Source organism: Psammomys obesus, unplaced genomic scaffold (assembly GCF_907164565.1).
Source record: "Psammomys obesus unplaced genomic scaffold, mPsaObe1.curated_primary_1811, whole genome shotgun sequence".
In the NCBI taxonomy this organism is placed as follows: Eukaryota; Metazoa; Chordata; class Mammalia; order Rodentia; family Muridae; genus Psammomys; species Psammomys obesus.
In genome coordinates, this window is record NW_026593286.1 from 29,762,592 (window position 1) to 29,776,095 (window position 13,504).

Below are 13,504 nucleotides of genomic sequence, written 5' to 3' on the forward strand. Positions count from 1 at the left end.
AATAATGAATATTATCTTTTATATCCTGGTTTAATACCTATCTAAAGAAGCTTATAGTAAGTTTTACTAAATTATTTTATTTAAGTTTGTAATGGTATGGTGATATACTAACATTTTATTATGAATATTTTTTCATCTGTAAATTTCCACCAAAAAATAACTTGCAATTTCCATTCCTGGTTAATAATGTTTTTTAAGATTAATGTAAGTTTTATCTTTGTTGAAGAGTTTATACTCTGAGCTGTCTTTCTCACCTTCCTGCCTGCTCAAAGTTGCATCAGAACATGAGGAGAGAGAGGAAGACTCAGATGAGGTTTGGGAGAGCAGAGTGAGAAAAAGAAGTTAGTGCTTGGAGAATGAGAGAGATTTCACTGAAGTTGTCTCAACAGATTATGGTGCTCTGGCCATCATGTTTGCACTGAGGTAGAGAAAATACCTGTAAGTTCGATTTCTTTGATTCACAGAAGCTGTCCTCACAGGGCTCTGCTGCGAGGGAGCCATATTACGGGTTGGGCTAGGTACGTAATCATTTGGAACCACTGGAGGACGCACTGGCTCCAGTGTGCGGTAGGGGGAGTGCCGCCTACAAAAAGAAGAGCGTATGTATTGTGTGATTAATCAAGTTTCGGCACGGTAAATTCAGAGTTGCCAGTGAAATACAACTTGTAAGCAAAAATAGGAAATGTGGTTTAACCCAGCTATCAAATTGTCTTTCCTACAGTTCAACTCTTCTACCATTAGAGAGAGTTCTGGTGAATATGTCGTGTAAATTTCAGTCTCCAACCTCAATTCCCTATGCTAATGTAATTTTGTTCATTTATTCGCAGAAAATGCAAAGGTTTTCCATTGTTTAAGCCAATGTTTTCTAGACTACTCTTTTCTTAGAAGAATTTGAATTATTTTAGGATCTTGTCAAAATCTCCCAAATGTACTGAATGAATGCACTAATTATCTTCTTCTCCTCTCTCTCCCTAACCAGATATTTAAAAATACAGATGACAAATCTTGATTTTTGGAGTCACAAATTCCACATGATGATCAGTACCAGACATAACTCATTCCCCTTTTTATACCCTACACACATAAAAATTAAAGATATATTGGCACTTAAAAATACACTACTCAATTCATTTTCCCAAATGTTTTCCTTCAACTTCACAATCTCTTTTTCGTTTCCAAATCAGAGTTCAACACTGATAAGGCATTTTAAAAGATTACCTAAGTCCTTCCATCTTAGTTACTTTCAACTATAAAACCAAACCAGACGTTATTAACAAATCATTTCCCTTTTCCAAAGTTTTCTTTTCAAAGGAAGAAAATTAAAAAACAAAACAAAACAAAACAAAACAAAACAAAACAACCAGAAATGAAAATAAGAGGATGTGAGAGGCTTCCTGGAGTACTGGTCAGCAGACATTCAGTTCTTGTTGTTCAGTGACAGAGCCCTTCAAGAAAATGGCATCTTGCGGATGAGATTAGGTCTTTAAAAGAATTTGGTATCCCCAGGCATGAAAATGAAAATCTTCCTTCTCCTTTAAGAAGGTACTGCTCAACTGGCTCTTGTATTTCTCAGTAACTCACTCCCCACGAGGTTCCCAGAGTTCTTTTAAGCACCGCTCTCCTAGACACTCAGGTTATAGCTCACTTGGCTTTAAATGAGATTATTTTTCTTTTCTTTTCTTTTCTTTTTTTTTTTTCTTTCTTCCCCAAGGCAGGGTTTCTCTGTGCAGCCTTGGTTGTCCTGGAATTCACTCTGTAGACAAGGCTGGCCTCAAACTCAGAGATCTGCCGGCCTCTGCTTCCTAAGTGCTGGGACTAAAAGTGTGCCCCACCACCACCCAGCAAAGAAGATTATTTTTCAAAGGCACTGCTCATATTACTTCCCTCAAGTACTGTTCAATAAACAAAATAATTAATAATACAAAATAAATAAGGGACATTATATGTGCTACTGTGTCAAAAGAAAAGGGAGAAATGCCAGGCCCTTTAATTGAAAGTATTTTTTAAGAATTCAAGCATCTCTTAAGTTAGAATGTACATATGTATGTCACAAACAATTTAAATTTAAATTAAATATAAATTATAATATCTGTGATATATATGATAGGTAACTACTTTTTGACAATGCTTTCTATACTCTAGAATGTTCCATTCTAACTTCACAGAGAGCTATACAGAAAAGTAATTATATAAACAAAGTTAAAAAATAATATATGGTGACTAGACAAAAACTAAAGAAAGTAGCCAATGATCACCAAATGTACAAATGGAGCTTAGCCCCTCTGGTCTCCAATGAGCAGCTAAGCTCCTGCTAAAACCCAAGAAAATGCATTGCTGGTACATGAGCACAACAGTTTAGAATCTGCATGCAGAAGAAATTTTAATTTTACAGAGACTTAATAACAATCTTAACGTAAACCTTAACAAATTCCACTAGGCAGAACTCGTGAAGGAAATGCAAATACCCTACAGGAAAACAAAGCAAATGTTCCCTCTGTCACCACACTCCACAAAGTCATTTTCATGTGACCTTCAAGTTTAAATCTTATTTGCCCCATTAGATTCTTTCCACTATAGTTTAAGAACAAAAAGATTATTTCAGATAAATTCTAAACTGAATTACAAGCACAAACTTGAAATTCCAGCATTCTAAAATTTGAGAAAGGGGGAATCAAGAGTTCAAGGTCGATATGAACTACATTATATAGTGACAACTTAGTCTAAAAAAAAAATTCATTAATTAAAACCATCCTATTCCTGGGTGAATTTTTATGATGTTTTCCACTGACTAAACTATAATCTCTTTCTAACATTATCCTCCTTTATATTTCAGCTCGCCTTTGTACCATACAAATTCAAAATGCTTGACAAAGTTTTGATGGGAAAGAGAGCATTTTTTATTTGGGGTTTTCTTCTTGTCTTTTTTTTTTTTTAATCACAAAGTCAGTGGGTCTGAAAGTATCATGTCTTATACATTTCTAAAAATCCAATTTGTAGTAAGATAATCCTGGAAAGTTGATAGAGAACAAATACTATTCCTTTTACAGATGAAAAAACTAAGTTGTTGACAAACTGACTACAGGACCATAGAACATACAACAGAGCGAAACCAGAATTTCAGCCAACTGGCTTTGATTACAAACCTGATCACAGACCTCAATCATGAAAGAGTTAGGGTACAAGAAAAAGGTCGCACTTTACTTCTAACTCTCAGTGTTTGTAAAATAAAGTTAACTCCAGAGCCTAACTCAAAACTAAAAGTATCCTAACAAGTTACACAAAATATTATAATCCACACAGCCTCTTGACAAGAATATCCTGATATATTCAACTGTGATATAAAAGGATTGTTAAAATCTTCTAAGAAAAAGGTTAGACTTCAGTTTATATTTAACCATGGATTTAGGCTAGGATCTTGTCTCAATTACAAATTCACTACAAAATTTCTAAACCGCTTTTAAAGTACAAAGATATGCTTACCAGAAGAAAAAAAAAAAAGTTAAACACACACAAAAGAAACATCACAAAGAAAATATTCTCTACGAGTTTACATAGAGGTTTTTTTGTTTTGTTTTTGGAACACAACCGTTTTCTATTACAACATACTCACCCAAGTGTCCCCTTTCCTGACATAGGGGGGCTTGGGGGCTTCTGAGTTGGAGGGGTTGTGCGTGGCAGACCACCCATCTTCATATTCTGGGTACTGACCTAAAACAATGTTGAAAAATAACTTCATTTCTACGTGGTGAAGTTTAGTGGCATTTGGAAAATAAGGAGGGGAAGGTTTAAATAAGAAAAAAATTAGAGGCCATGCAATTTGTATGCAATTCCTACTCTACTATTCTATAGTTGTACTCAAAGGACTCTTCCTAATAGAATTTTTCAAGTTATTTTAAACTTGTATGTGAAGAATGTATTTGCCATTAGGCCATCACACCAACAGCTCACTGGTTAGACTATTTGATATTACATTCAGCTAAAATGAAATAGTACAATTATAAAAACTTTAGTGATAACAAAAACAACTCAATTAGAAAAAATAAGCTGTTTAATCAATTCTTTGTTTGAGGGATTGTTTCCTTTAGGTAACAAGTCTATCATAAATAAGCACATTTCCCAACTAAAGATATGCAACTATGCATGTACTCAGTTATAACTGGAAACTATATAATACAGATAAATTGTATGATATACAAAGAAAAGTTCAGCTCTTTCAATTTGTGAATCACTCTCACAAACCAGATTTACTGTTCTCCTTATGAGGAAATCACCAACCTGACAGCTGCTAAAAATTCAAGGCATTTTCCTGAAACTGAGGTAACCCATCACTGAGAACACAAAAGCCACTGTCATTGTGTGACTGCTAGTGGGAATTAAACCCACTCAGGCCCAAACTGAAGGCTAGCTGAGGCATGAGACAGTGTGACATAGTCCTGAGTCAGAGACGGACCATGACTGCATTCATAAACCTATTCCCAACTGAAATTTCAAATACAGAAAAGATGGGTAATCTGAGAATAATGATGTCATCAAAGGACTATGTCAGCACTTGTAGAGAAAAAAAAAAAAAAACACTAAAAATCCAGTTATAAGGAGTCAGTAAGGAATACAGTGCAATGCAACCTCACATTGTTTTATACTACCAACAGGTTAAATTACTGTTCACAAAGTAGATCCATACATGCTCTATTTTAAGCCCCTATTATCTTGGATTGGCATCGTTACAACATACTTAAAGTATCTCAAATTTTTCATAATATTGTCTTCAGAATTAAAACTTTATACTTACAACATGAAAGGGTTAAGATATTATACCACTTTTCAATTGTAAATTAGAACGGATTTACAATTATAATATATATTTGAGACAAATTTTTGCTATGAAGCCTTAGCTAGTCTGAAACTCAGTATATGTTTCAGGCTGGCCTTGAACTCACAGAGATCAGCCTGTCCCTGCCTCCCAAGTGTTGGGATCAAAGGCATGTGCAAACATACCTGAACAACTTTATAATATAAATTTTATGAAAACAAATCTTAATTATGTCACAGAGTACATGAGGCTGTCAAAATGAACTCTGACTTGGGTGAATTCTTTAAGTTCTAAACTAATTATTACTTATCCAAATACACAAGAAATAATATATCAAGCAATAAATTCTTCACATGAATAGCCCAGTGAACAAGTTGTGTGTGATGTTAAAACGATCTTTAATGACAAATGGTACCTTTGAAATGTTAATATTTTAAAATAAAGCATTTTTCTCTAATCCTTTTGCTGACACTTTTAAACAGTAAATACAAATTATCAAATAAATAATCCTTGCTATCTCCCTCTTTAATAGGCAGAGGGTATGGAAATTTTATCTTTAAAATGTCAGAAGATATTTTGAAAAAAATCAATTCACATTTGAAGAAAATTTTGTAAAATAATCTGACAAAAAACCACCACAGCTTTTAAAAACTGCATATCTTAATTTAATGATACAACAAGATTTGAGTAGTAACCAAAGTCCTTTAAGCTCAACTTTAAACAACACAAAACCCAAAGTTACGGTAAGTGATAAGAAGTGAACCAAACACTAAACTACAATTCAATTTGCTAGAAACAGGAAGGAAAAGGAGCAAGAATAGAAAAAGAATAAGAGAAAAATTTTATTCTATACATGGGATAACTAAGATACTTGAAAATAACTTTCCAACTATAATTTGTTTTAGATGTCAATGTGTATGGTGCTTTTATTTAAATTGCAGTACCTTCTCAAAGTCTTAGAATCTACACACCAAAAACAAGCTCAAAAGGAAATAAAACAAGTAAAGTGGTCTAAAAAAGGAATATGTGTGTGTGTGTATGTGTCACACGTTTAAAAGGAGGAACCATCTCTACAAATTATTTTAAAATTTTACAAAAGAAGTAGTAACGTGGAAAGAAACTGTTAGAGGAAGATGGTGTGTGACTTTTTTGAGAAAGATGTAAACAAATGTCTACTCATCCAGGAGATGTCATGTGGCAACAACAGACTGAGAAAGGGGTTCACGCAAGTCTGGCTTGATGAGCTCATGGATTTAACTGGAGTTACATACAGAAGCATGAGTGAGGGATTGCTTAAAGGAGCATGGACAGCTTACAGGCAACTACACCACTCACCAAGTCTCCAGACATGGTTAAGCACTTGTATCCTTAGGGAGGACAAGAACCTGCTGAGCTACCACACGAGCTGTCTTTTGAGCTCTCCCCACCACTCCAAGAGAGATGTTAGTAAGCCTAATTTTGTAAGGATCTCATATAGAAAATCATAACTGCTCTGAGTCATGGTGGTAATAGCCATATCCACAACAGAATGTTTCACAGAGAAAATCTGAGCTAAGTCGAAACAAAACAGATGGGGTGAAAGGAGGGAGGAGGGGGAAAAATTACAGGCACATGTCTATAATTTCAGCACTTGAAGGTTGAGATGAATTCAATGCCAGTCTCTGCTACAGAGTGAGTTCAAAATCAGTTTGGACTACATAAAACCCTAAAAACAAAGGATCTGGGGCTGAGGATGTATAGAACTCAGTAGCTGAGTTTATACTTAATATGCTCAAAGCCCTGGGTTTGGATAATTTATGTTTTAAAAAACAGATTTAAATCTAGAGAGATAAAAGGAGGTGTATGATTTGAATCTATACAGATTAGAGGAAGGGGGAAACAGGTCAAGTCCATATTATCTATCCCATATTTCTGTCCAATATTATCCTTTCCAGAGTACTATCTAGTATAACCACTACAGAAGCACATGCTTTGGGATTCTAGTGTGAAACTTTTTGGACCAAAGAGCAAAAACATTGAGGCATCTTATCCAAGCAAAAGTCCAGTGGGATCTTCCTAGGAAGCCCTCTGGGGACCTCTCTTACATGAAAACAGACTTTCAAGGCCAAGAAAGAAACAACCGTCCAACCTAGAGAAAAGCCTGGGAGAGTGGCTTAGGAAAAGAAAAGGATCTATTTCTGGTTTGCTTCAGTTGATTCTTCTGGACACTGTTACCACTTTGTAGGTTAACAGAGCAAGAACCAAAATTTGAAAACTGCCTACTTTTTTTAGTCTAGTTCACCGTATTCACCTTTCCACAACTTCACATACCTAGGTTACCAGCAAGGTAAAGGCTTAGAGCCTATTCTCCAGTGTGACTTTATTCTCCTCTTGTCAGATCCACCTGCCATGACCAGGCAAATATTTTGTAACCCTGGTTAATACTAGGTAAAACAGTCATCTTATCTCCTGATTATCACTGACTACACTGACGATATAGCGAACTGCAAAGTAACAGAAAAAGATATATCTGAAAAGAAATCACAAAATTTGGCTAAGAAATGTTGCCAGGCAGTGGTAATAAACACCTTTACTCCCGGCACACAGAAAGCAGAGGCAGTCAGAGCTCTTGAGTTTGAGCCTGGTCTACAGAGCAAGTTTTAGGTCAGTAAGAGCTATCCAGAGAAACTCTGTCTTGAAAAACCAAAAAGAAAAGAAGAAAAGAAATGCATGATAATCTGATGAAGATCATTTTAATGACACTGCATTTGACAGGTTCTTGAATGACTTGAAATGCTTTTCTCATGGATCCTTCACCACACAGCACCTGCTCTGTTTGACTGTGTGGGTTTCTTATTTGATTGGTTGATTGGTTTCTTGTAGTGCTGGAGACTGAACCAAGATCCTCCACATGCCGGGCAGGTGCTCTATCACTGTGAAATACCTTCCAGACCCTATCTCTAATTCCTAACTTGTGTTTAAGCATTATCATGAACTTTGGATATCGTGCATACAAACAATATTCACCTTGAAAAAGACTTAAGGTGAGATTATAATAAAACATTTTATACAACCATTTAAAAAAGACTAATTCTTTTGTAAAAATGTACTGCAACTTAAAAAAAGCAGATCACATGGTATTATTTTTTGCTTCTCAAATTTTCTGTTAGAAGTCAAAAGCTAATGACATATTGTTAACAAACCATATAATTAAGCATACCATTTATAGAATAAAAAACTATTACACAGGGGGAGGGTTAAATAAAGCGTATTAGTTGGCCCTCCAATCAGTAACAAATTTTCCACATTTATAAAAATTTAGCTGATTTTATATCTCTTAACACTTTACAACAGTACAACTTATATTTCGGTTTCACAAAAGCACCCATTCATTCAGCAAATACTTACTAATCACCTAATGTGTATTTGGTACTGTTCTAGGCACAAAAAATGGGTCAATGAACAAAACGGACAAAAATATCTACCCTCAGGGAACATGAAAACACACAACAAAGTTGCCAGACAAAAATAAATAAATAGGACTATTTGGTTGGTTTTAAAAGGCCAAATGTGAAATATCTCTTTACTCCCCATATGTAATAGTCTACATAAGAACATAGAATGGAAATCCAGCCCTGGAATCTCTTACCTTAAATCTAAGCAACCACTTAATGCATAAATGGAGCAAATAAAAGAGGTAAGGAAGAAAAGCATTGAAAGGTTAGTTGGAACTTCAGGATGTGAAGACAAAAGAAAGAAAACAAAGAAAAACAAGTTAAGCAATCAGCATTAACAAAATAATGTTTCAGTAGATCATAGAAAGAGTGGTTAAAGCGGAATGTGTCATGAACAGGAGTTTCACTGATGATATAAGACACTGTTTTGTTCAAAACTTTAATTGCTTTGAAGAGTTCTTCAAATATGCGAACCCTAAAGTACAACAACAGAGATGAGTGTCCTAAAAGAAAAATAATTTATTTTAAGGATTAAAAAAGAATTACACAAAGGAACCACCTGTAGTTATATAAGCAGGCAAACACAAATGTATTTTATATTCCAAGTATCTTTTGGCATCAGATTCTGGTAGCAGCCTATAACATTCTATTAGAAACTGTTAGTCTTTAACAAACTTTCCCAAAGTTAAAATGAATTAGTTTAATTAATCATTTAGTTACATACTCATTTTAATATGCTTTAATTAATCATTTATCTATATATATAAGAATCAACTATAAAATTAAGTATCAAATCCTAGATAATAGTGCTTAATTCAAAATTCTGAATAAGCTGGGTGTGACAGCACATGCTTTTAATTCCCAGCACTTTGGAAGCAGAGGCAGGCTGATTTCTGTGAATTCAAGCCCAGCCTAGCCTGCAGAGAGTCCCAGGCCAGCCAGCGCTACAACTGTGATACTTTCTCTTAAAAAAAAAAAACAACAAAAAACTGAAATAAACGTTGTTCTATAAATAAATTTTTATTGTATGTTTTATATTTACATACATAAACATTAAATTGGAATTTACCGATTTCTGGCCAAAGTGATAGTTTGTGTTTCACTTATGCAGGTTTATATTAAAAAATATATCATATGCATGAACTATACAGATTCAAGATAGGTATATGTATTTATCCGAAGCCATACTTAAGTATTTTTCCAATCACTACTGAAATATAAACTGTAAATAATCTACTTAGCTGAGACTCTACATGGTTTCCGTTTCCTAAGTACAAACACTCACTTACAGGAAGTACACTTTTCCCCAGCAATAGCTGGTAGGTGTTCTGAAGTGCTGGTGCTAGAAAACAGGGCAAGTGTGCAAAAGCTCATACTCTCCTACTGGGCCACACTCCTAATACTACATAGTTTTGATGATGGTAATTCATATATATACTAGATAACTCAAATACATCTTTAAAAGATGGACAAGATATAAAATGCTATACATTTAAAAGCATTGGAAACAAATAATAATTTGCAACTTTTATCTATATTATTCTTATCCAAAATGTTGAGATAAAATTATTCTGGAAAAATATCAAGTTCATATTTAATAACATATGCTGTTCTGAAAACTAATGCCAAAAGTCTAAGGATAAATCTTTGAGATAAGAAAAACATTTTAATAATATGTTGGATGGTTTTTCTGTCATTACTACATCATTAAAAGATTGGAACAACTATACTATACTTCACCTATGTAAGTTATCAGCATAGCTAAGCAAATCCCATTGAAAAACGGCTGCTTTTGAAAACATAACACTAAGAAAAACTTAATGAGACTACAATAGCAGTAAGCAATATTCACAACCACAACTGTGCCGAGATTTGGTCTTTTAGGAAATTAAACAAACCTTAATTTTCTATGGTCCCATTGTAGACTTTTGAAAGCTTGACAAAAACTACACCTACCTTTACCCCATGTCCAATGTCATCTAAAACCGTATAGTCAATGGGTTTTCGAATATAACGAACTGGTCGCTCAAGGCTGGCTGGCGCAATAATCTTATGGGTTCTTGAAGTGTTTTTACTGGCAGTCAAAATGCCAATTTCTCTTCTTGCAACTTTCTCTTTATGAATATCAACTGTCTGCAAGACATAACATAACGAAGACAACACAAAGATGGATAATTTCGATATCCATAAAAACTGTAATCATACAACTGGGGATTCAATACTGCTTCATATTTTTTTAATTAATTACTTATCTATTTACTTTACATCCCAACTGTAGCCCTTCCCATCTCTCTTCCCAATCCCTTCTTCCCTCTTTTCCCCTTCCCTTCCTCTATTCCTCAGAAAAGAGTAGATCCCCCTGCCCACCCACCCCAGATCATTAAGTCACATCAGGGCTGAGTGCATCCCCTTCCCCTCTGGCCTGGCAAAGCAAACCCACCAGGGAGGAGTGAGCAAAAAGCAGGCAACAGAGTCCATGTCAGAGACAGCCCCTGCTCCCTTCTAGGGAACCCACATGAAATCTGAGCTGCCCATCAGCTACATCTGTTTAGGGGGCATAGGTCCAAGCAAGCTTCCTGGTGTTGGCTCTAGTAGGCTTCTGGGAAAATATGGGGGTACTCTAGCTGAAATGACCTCACAGTGGGGGTCATGAAGACTGAATAGAACACTCTCTAACTAGACAGTACTTCTAGTGGAAGGAGGGGAACACCAATCCATCCACAAAAACTTCAACCCAAAATTTCAACCTGCCTACAAGATGTGCAAGGATAAAGATAGAGCAGAGACTGAGAAATGTCCATCCAATGCCTGGACCAACTTGAGACCCATCCCACTGGAGACAGCCAACACCTGACACTATTAATAATGTTCTGCTATGCTCTCAGACAGCAGCCTAGCATAGCTGTCCTCTGAGAGGCTCCACCCGGCAGTGGATTGAAAGAGATGCTGAGACTCACGGCCAAACACTGGGCAAAGTATAGGAAAGGGAGTCTTGTGGTAAAGTGGGGGGAAAGACAGAAGGAACAGAAGGTGACAGGAACACCACGAGAAGACTAAGAGCTTCATATTCATTTCATAAACCATTTTCTCTCTAGACTACTGACTTTGTTCATTTTTAATCTAATGCAAGGGTTGCCAAAGCATGTTCCAAAATCTAATCTGGCACATCACCCAATTGGTATAGCCCACAAGTTAAAAGCAGGATTTAAAATGTATATTTGTGCATGTTTGCATGTACGAATGCACACATATAGGAGCAGACCAGCCTTGAACTCACACTCTTCCTGCCTCAGCCTCCCCAGCGCTCATACTACAGGTGTTTACCACTGTTCCCAGCGACAAGATTACCTTAAATGGCATTAAAATACAGAAATATTATGAATGCTATACGAACAGGTGGAAAGTAAGAATTTCTATAAAGGGATTCTAACAACATGACAACATGAATTTCAATGCTAAAAGAGCAAAATACCAAATTCTATACCTATTAAGGTCACAACTATATTTTTAAAACTACGAGAAAGTACAGTATAAGGAAAAGAGGAAAAGAATAAAAATGTTGGGCAATAGAAAAAGGTTTGTTTTTCTACTTCCTTTCTGTATTTTTATAAACATGGCTTTTATATTATGAATTCAAACTTTACTGTAAAAACTTGCAAATTAAAACATGCAGTGACGTTAGCCAGACCCAAAGGGTACAGACTTCAATGACTTCTGTACAGTTAGAACAGTCATGCTGATGCCATGGAGTTTGCTTTGAATTTTACATTTGTACTACTGACATTTTTATGTAATTATGATGTAATTATGTCTATATCTCTCTCTAAAAAAAGAAACAAAAACCGACCAAAGTTAAAACTTGAAAAACAATTACTTTTATGTCCTCTTTCAGGACTCATGTGTCCTTCATCTGCATCGAGAACTTCATCACCTAATACTGATCTTTCTTGTTCTCCTTCTTTAACATTCATTCTAAAGTTTCATGTAAAGATATTACGTATAAGGTTTGCTAATCTCCTAAACTGTCCCATTTGGCAGCTATGGCTGACAGGTACCATTCTAATAAACACAGAACCTGGGCTCAGCAGTTTAGCCAGTAAAACAGTGGCTGCCTAGCATGCGCAAGGCTCTTCGTTCAATTTCTAACACCACTGTGCTGGTCTGAAGAGAAATTGCCACCACAGGCTCTATTTGAACTCTTGGTCATTAGGGAGTGGTGCTACCTGACAGGGATGAGGAGGTGTGACCTTGTTGGAGGAAGTGTGTCACTGGGGGTGGGTTTGGGGGTTTCAAAATGTTCAAAGCAGGCCCACAGGTTTCTCTGCTGCCTACAGATCCAGATGAGGAGTTCTCAGCTGTTCTCCAGCACCACATGTGACTGAGTGCCACCATGCTTCCCACCATGGTGACAATGGACTAAACCTCAATTAAAAGCTTCCCGTTGTAAGAGCTGCTGTGCTCATGGTGTGCCTTCACAATAGAACACTAACAAAACCACCAAAAGAGAGTTTTAAAAAATCTACTGACAGAGGAAAGAATTTAAATTAGCCACCAAGCTATCACTACTTTTAAAGCAGTAAAGACACACAAAAAAAATCTGTCAAAAAACTTTTTTAAAAAACAAGATAAATTTTCACTTCTGGAATGATTATGTTACTGTGGCAACTGAGTTTTAATATAATCTATCAAAATTTACTTTTCTATAAAACCATAATGATAGTAACATCACAAAAAGAATTATAAAACAACACAAAATTAAGTTTGTATTTTCCAAAGAGTAGATGCACATTTACTTGCATAACAAAGGCAATCGACAGGCTGTACATTGCTCACAGGCAAAAAGAGAAATAACATGGTCTCACCTGTGAAATATGGTTGATTGAAGATTCCATCCTCCGTAACTGAGACGCCTGAATATCCAGCATCTGCAGAACATTGTTGGCCAAGGTGTTGATCAGATACGCAACACTTGCTAAGGATTGAGTGGTGTAGGCTTTGGTTTCTTCTAGGGCTCGCTGCTTATCAGATGACTGGGGGGAAAACAGTGACCGTTAATTTGCTTAGTCATCTAAACTCTTCTGTTGTTATTGAACCTATATACCAAGTCAAAAATATTCTGAAAACCATCTTTACACAAATCCAAAACTAAATGAGTCAATGCATTCATTGATATTTTCAATTTAACTATACATCTTTGTATAAGTACAAACAAAACCTTGAAGCTATTATTTAAAATATGAGTGCCAATGTATACTTTGAG

At 35.6% G+C, this 13,504-nt stretch overlaps 1 protein-coding gene across 22 annotated transcripts in view; it reads right to left on the minus strand.

Annotated features, from left to right (window-relative positions):
- The window catches only part of Abi2 (abl interactor 2), a 43,069-nt gene extending 29,795 nt beyond the window's left edge, over positions 1-13,274 (minus strand). For 7 of the 22 annotated variants that reach the window (XM_055616339.1, XM_055616333.1, XM_055616329.1 and 4 more), the window contains exons 1-4: positions 13,107-13,274; positions 10,201-10,377; positions 3,611-3,708; positions 437-583 (exon numbers count right to left, since the gene is read on the minus strand). In XM_055616339.1, the coding sequence (XP_055472314.1) occupies positions 437-583; positions 3,611-3,708; positions 10,201-10,377; positions 13,107-13,169 (485 nt within the window). In that variant the 5' untranslated portion in view covers positions 13,170-13,274. Of the gene's footprint in view, positions 1-436; positions 584-3,610; positions 3,709-8,438; positions 8,457-10,200; positions 10,378-13,106 lie in introns of all 22 variants that reach the window. The other 15 variants (XM_055616337.1, XM_055616327.1, XM_055616323.1 and 12 more) reach the window with 5 other exon arrangements.
- Positions 13,275-13,504: the final 230 nt, after the last annotated feature.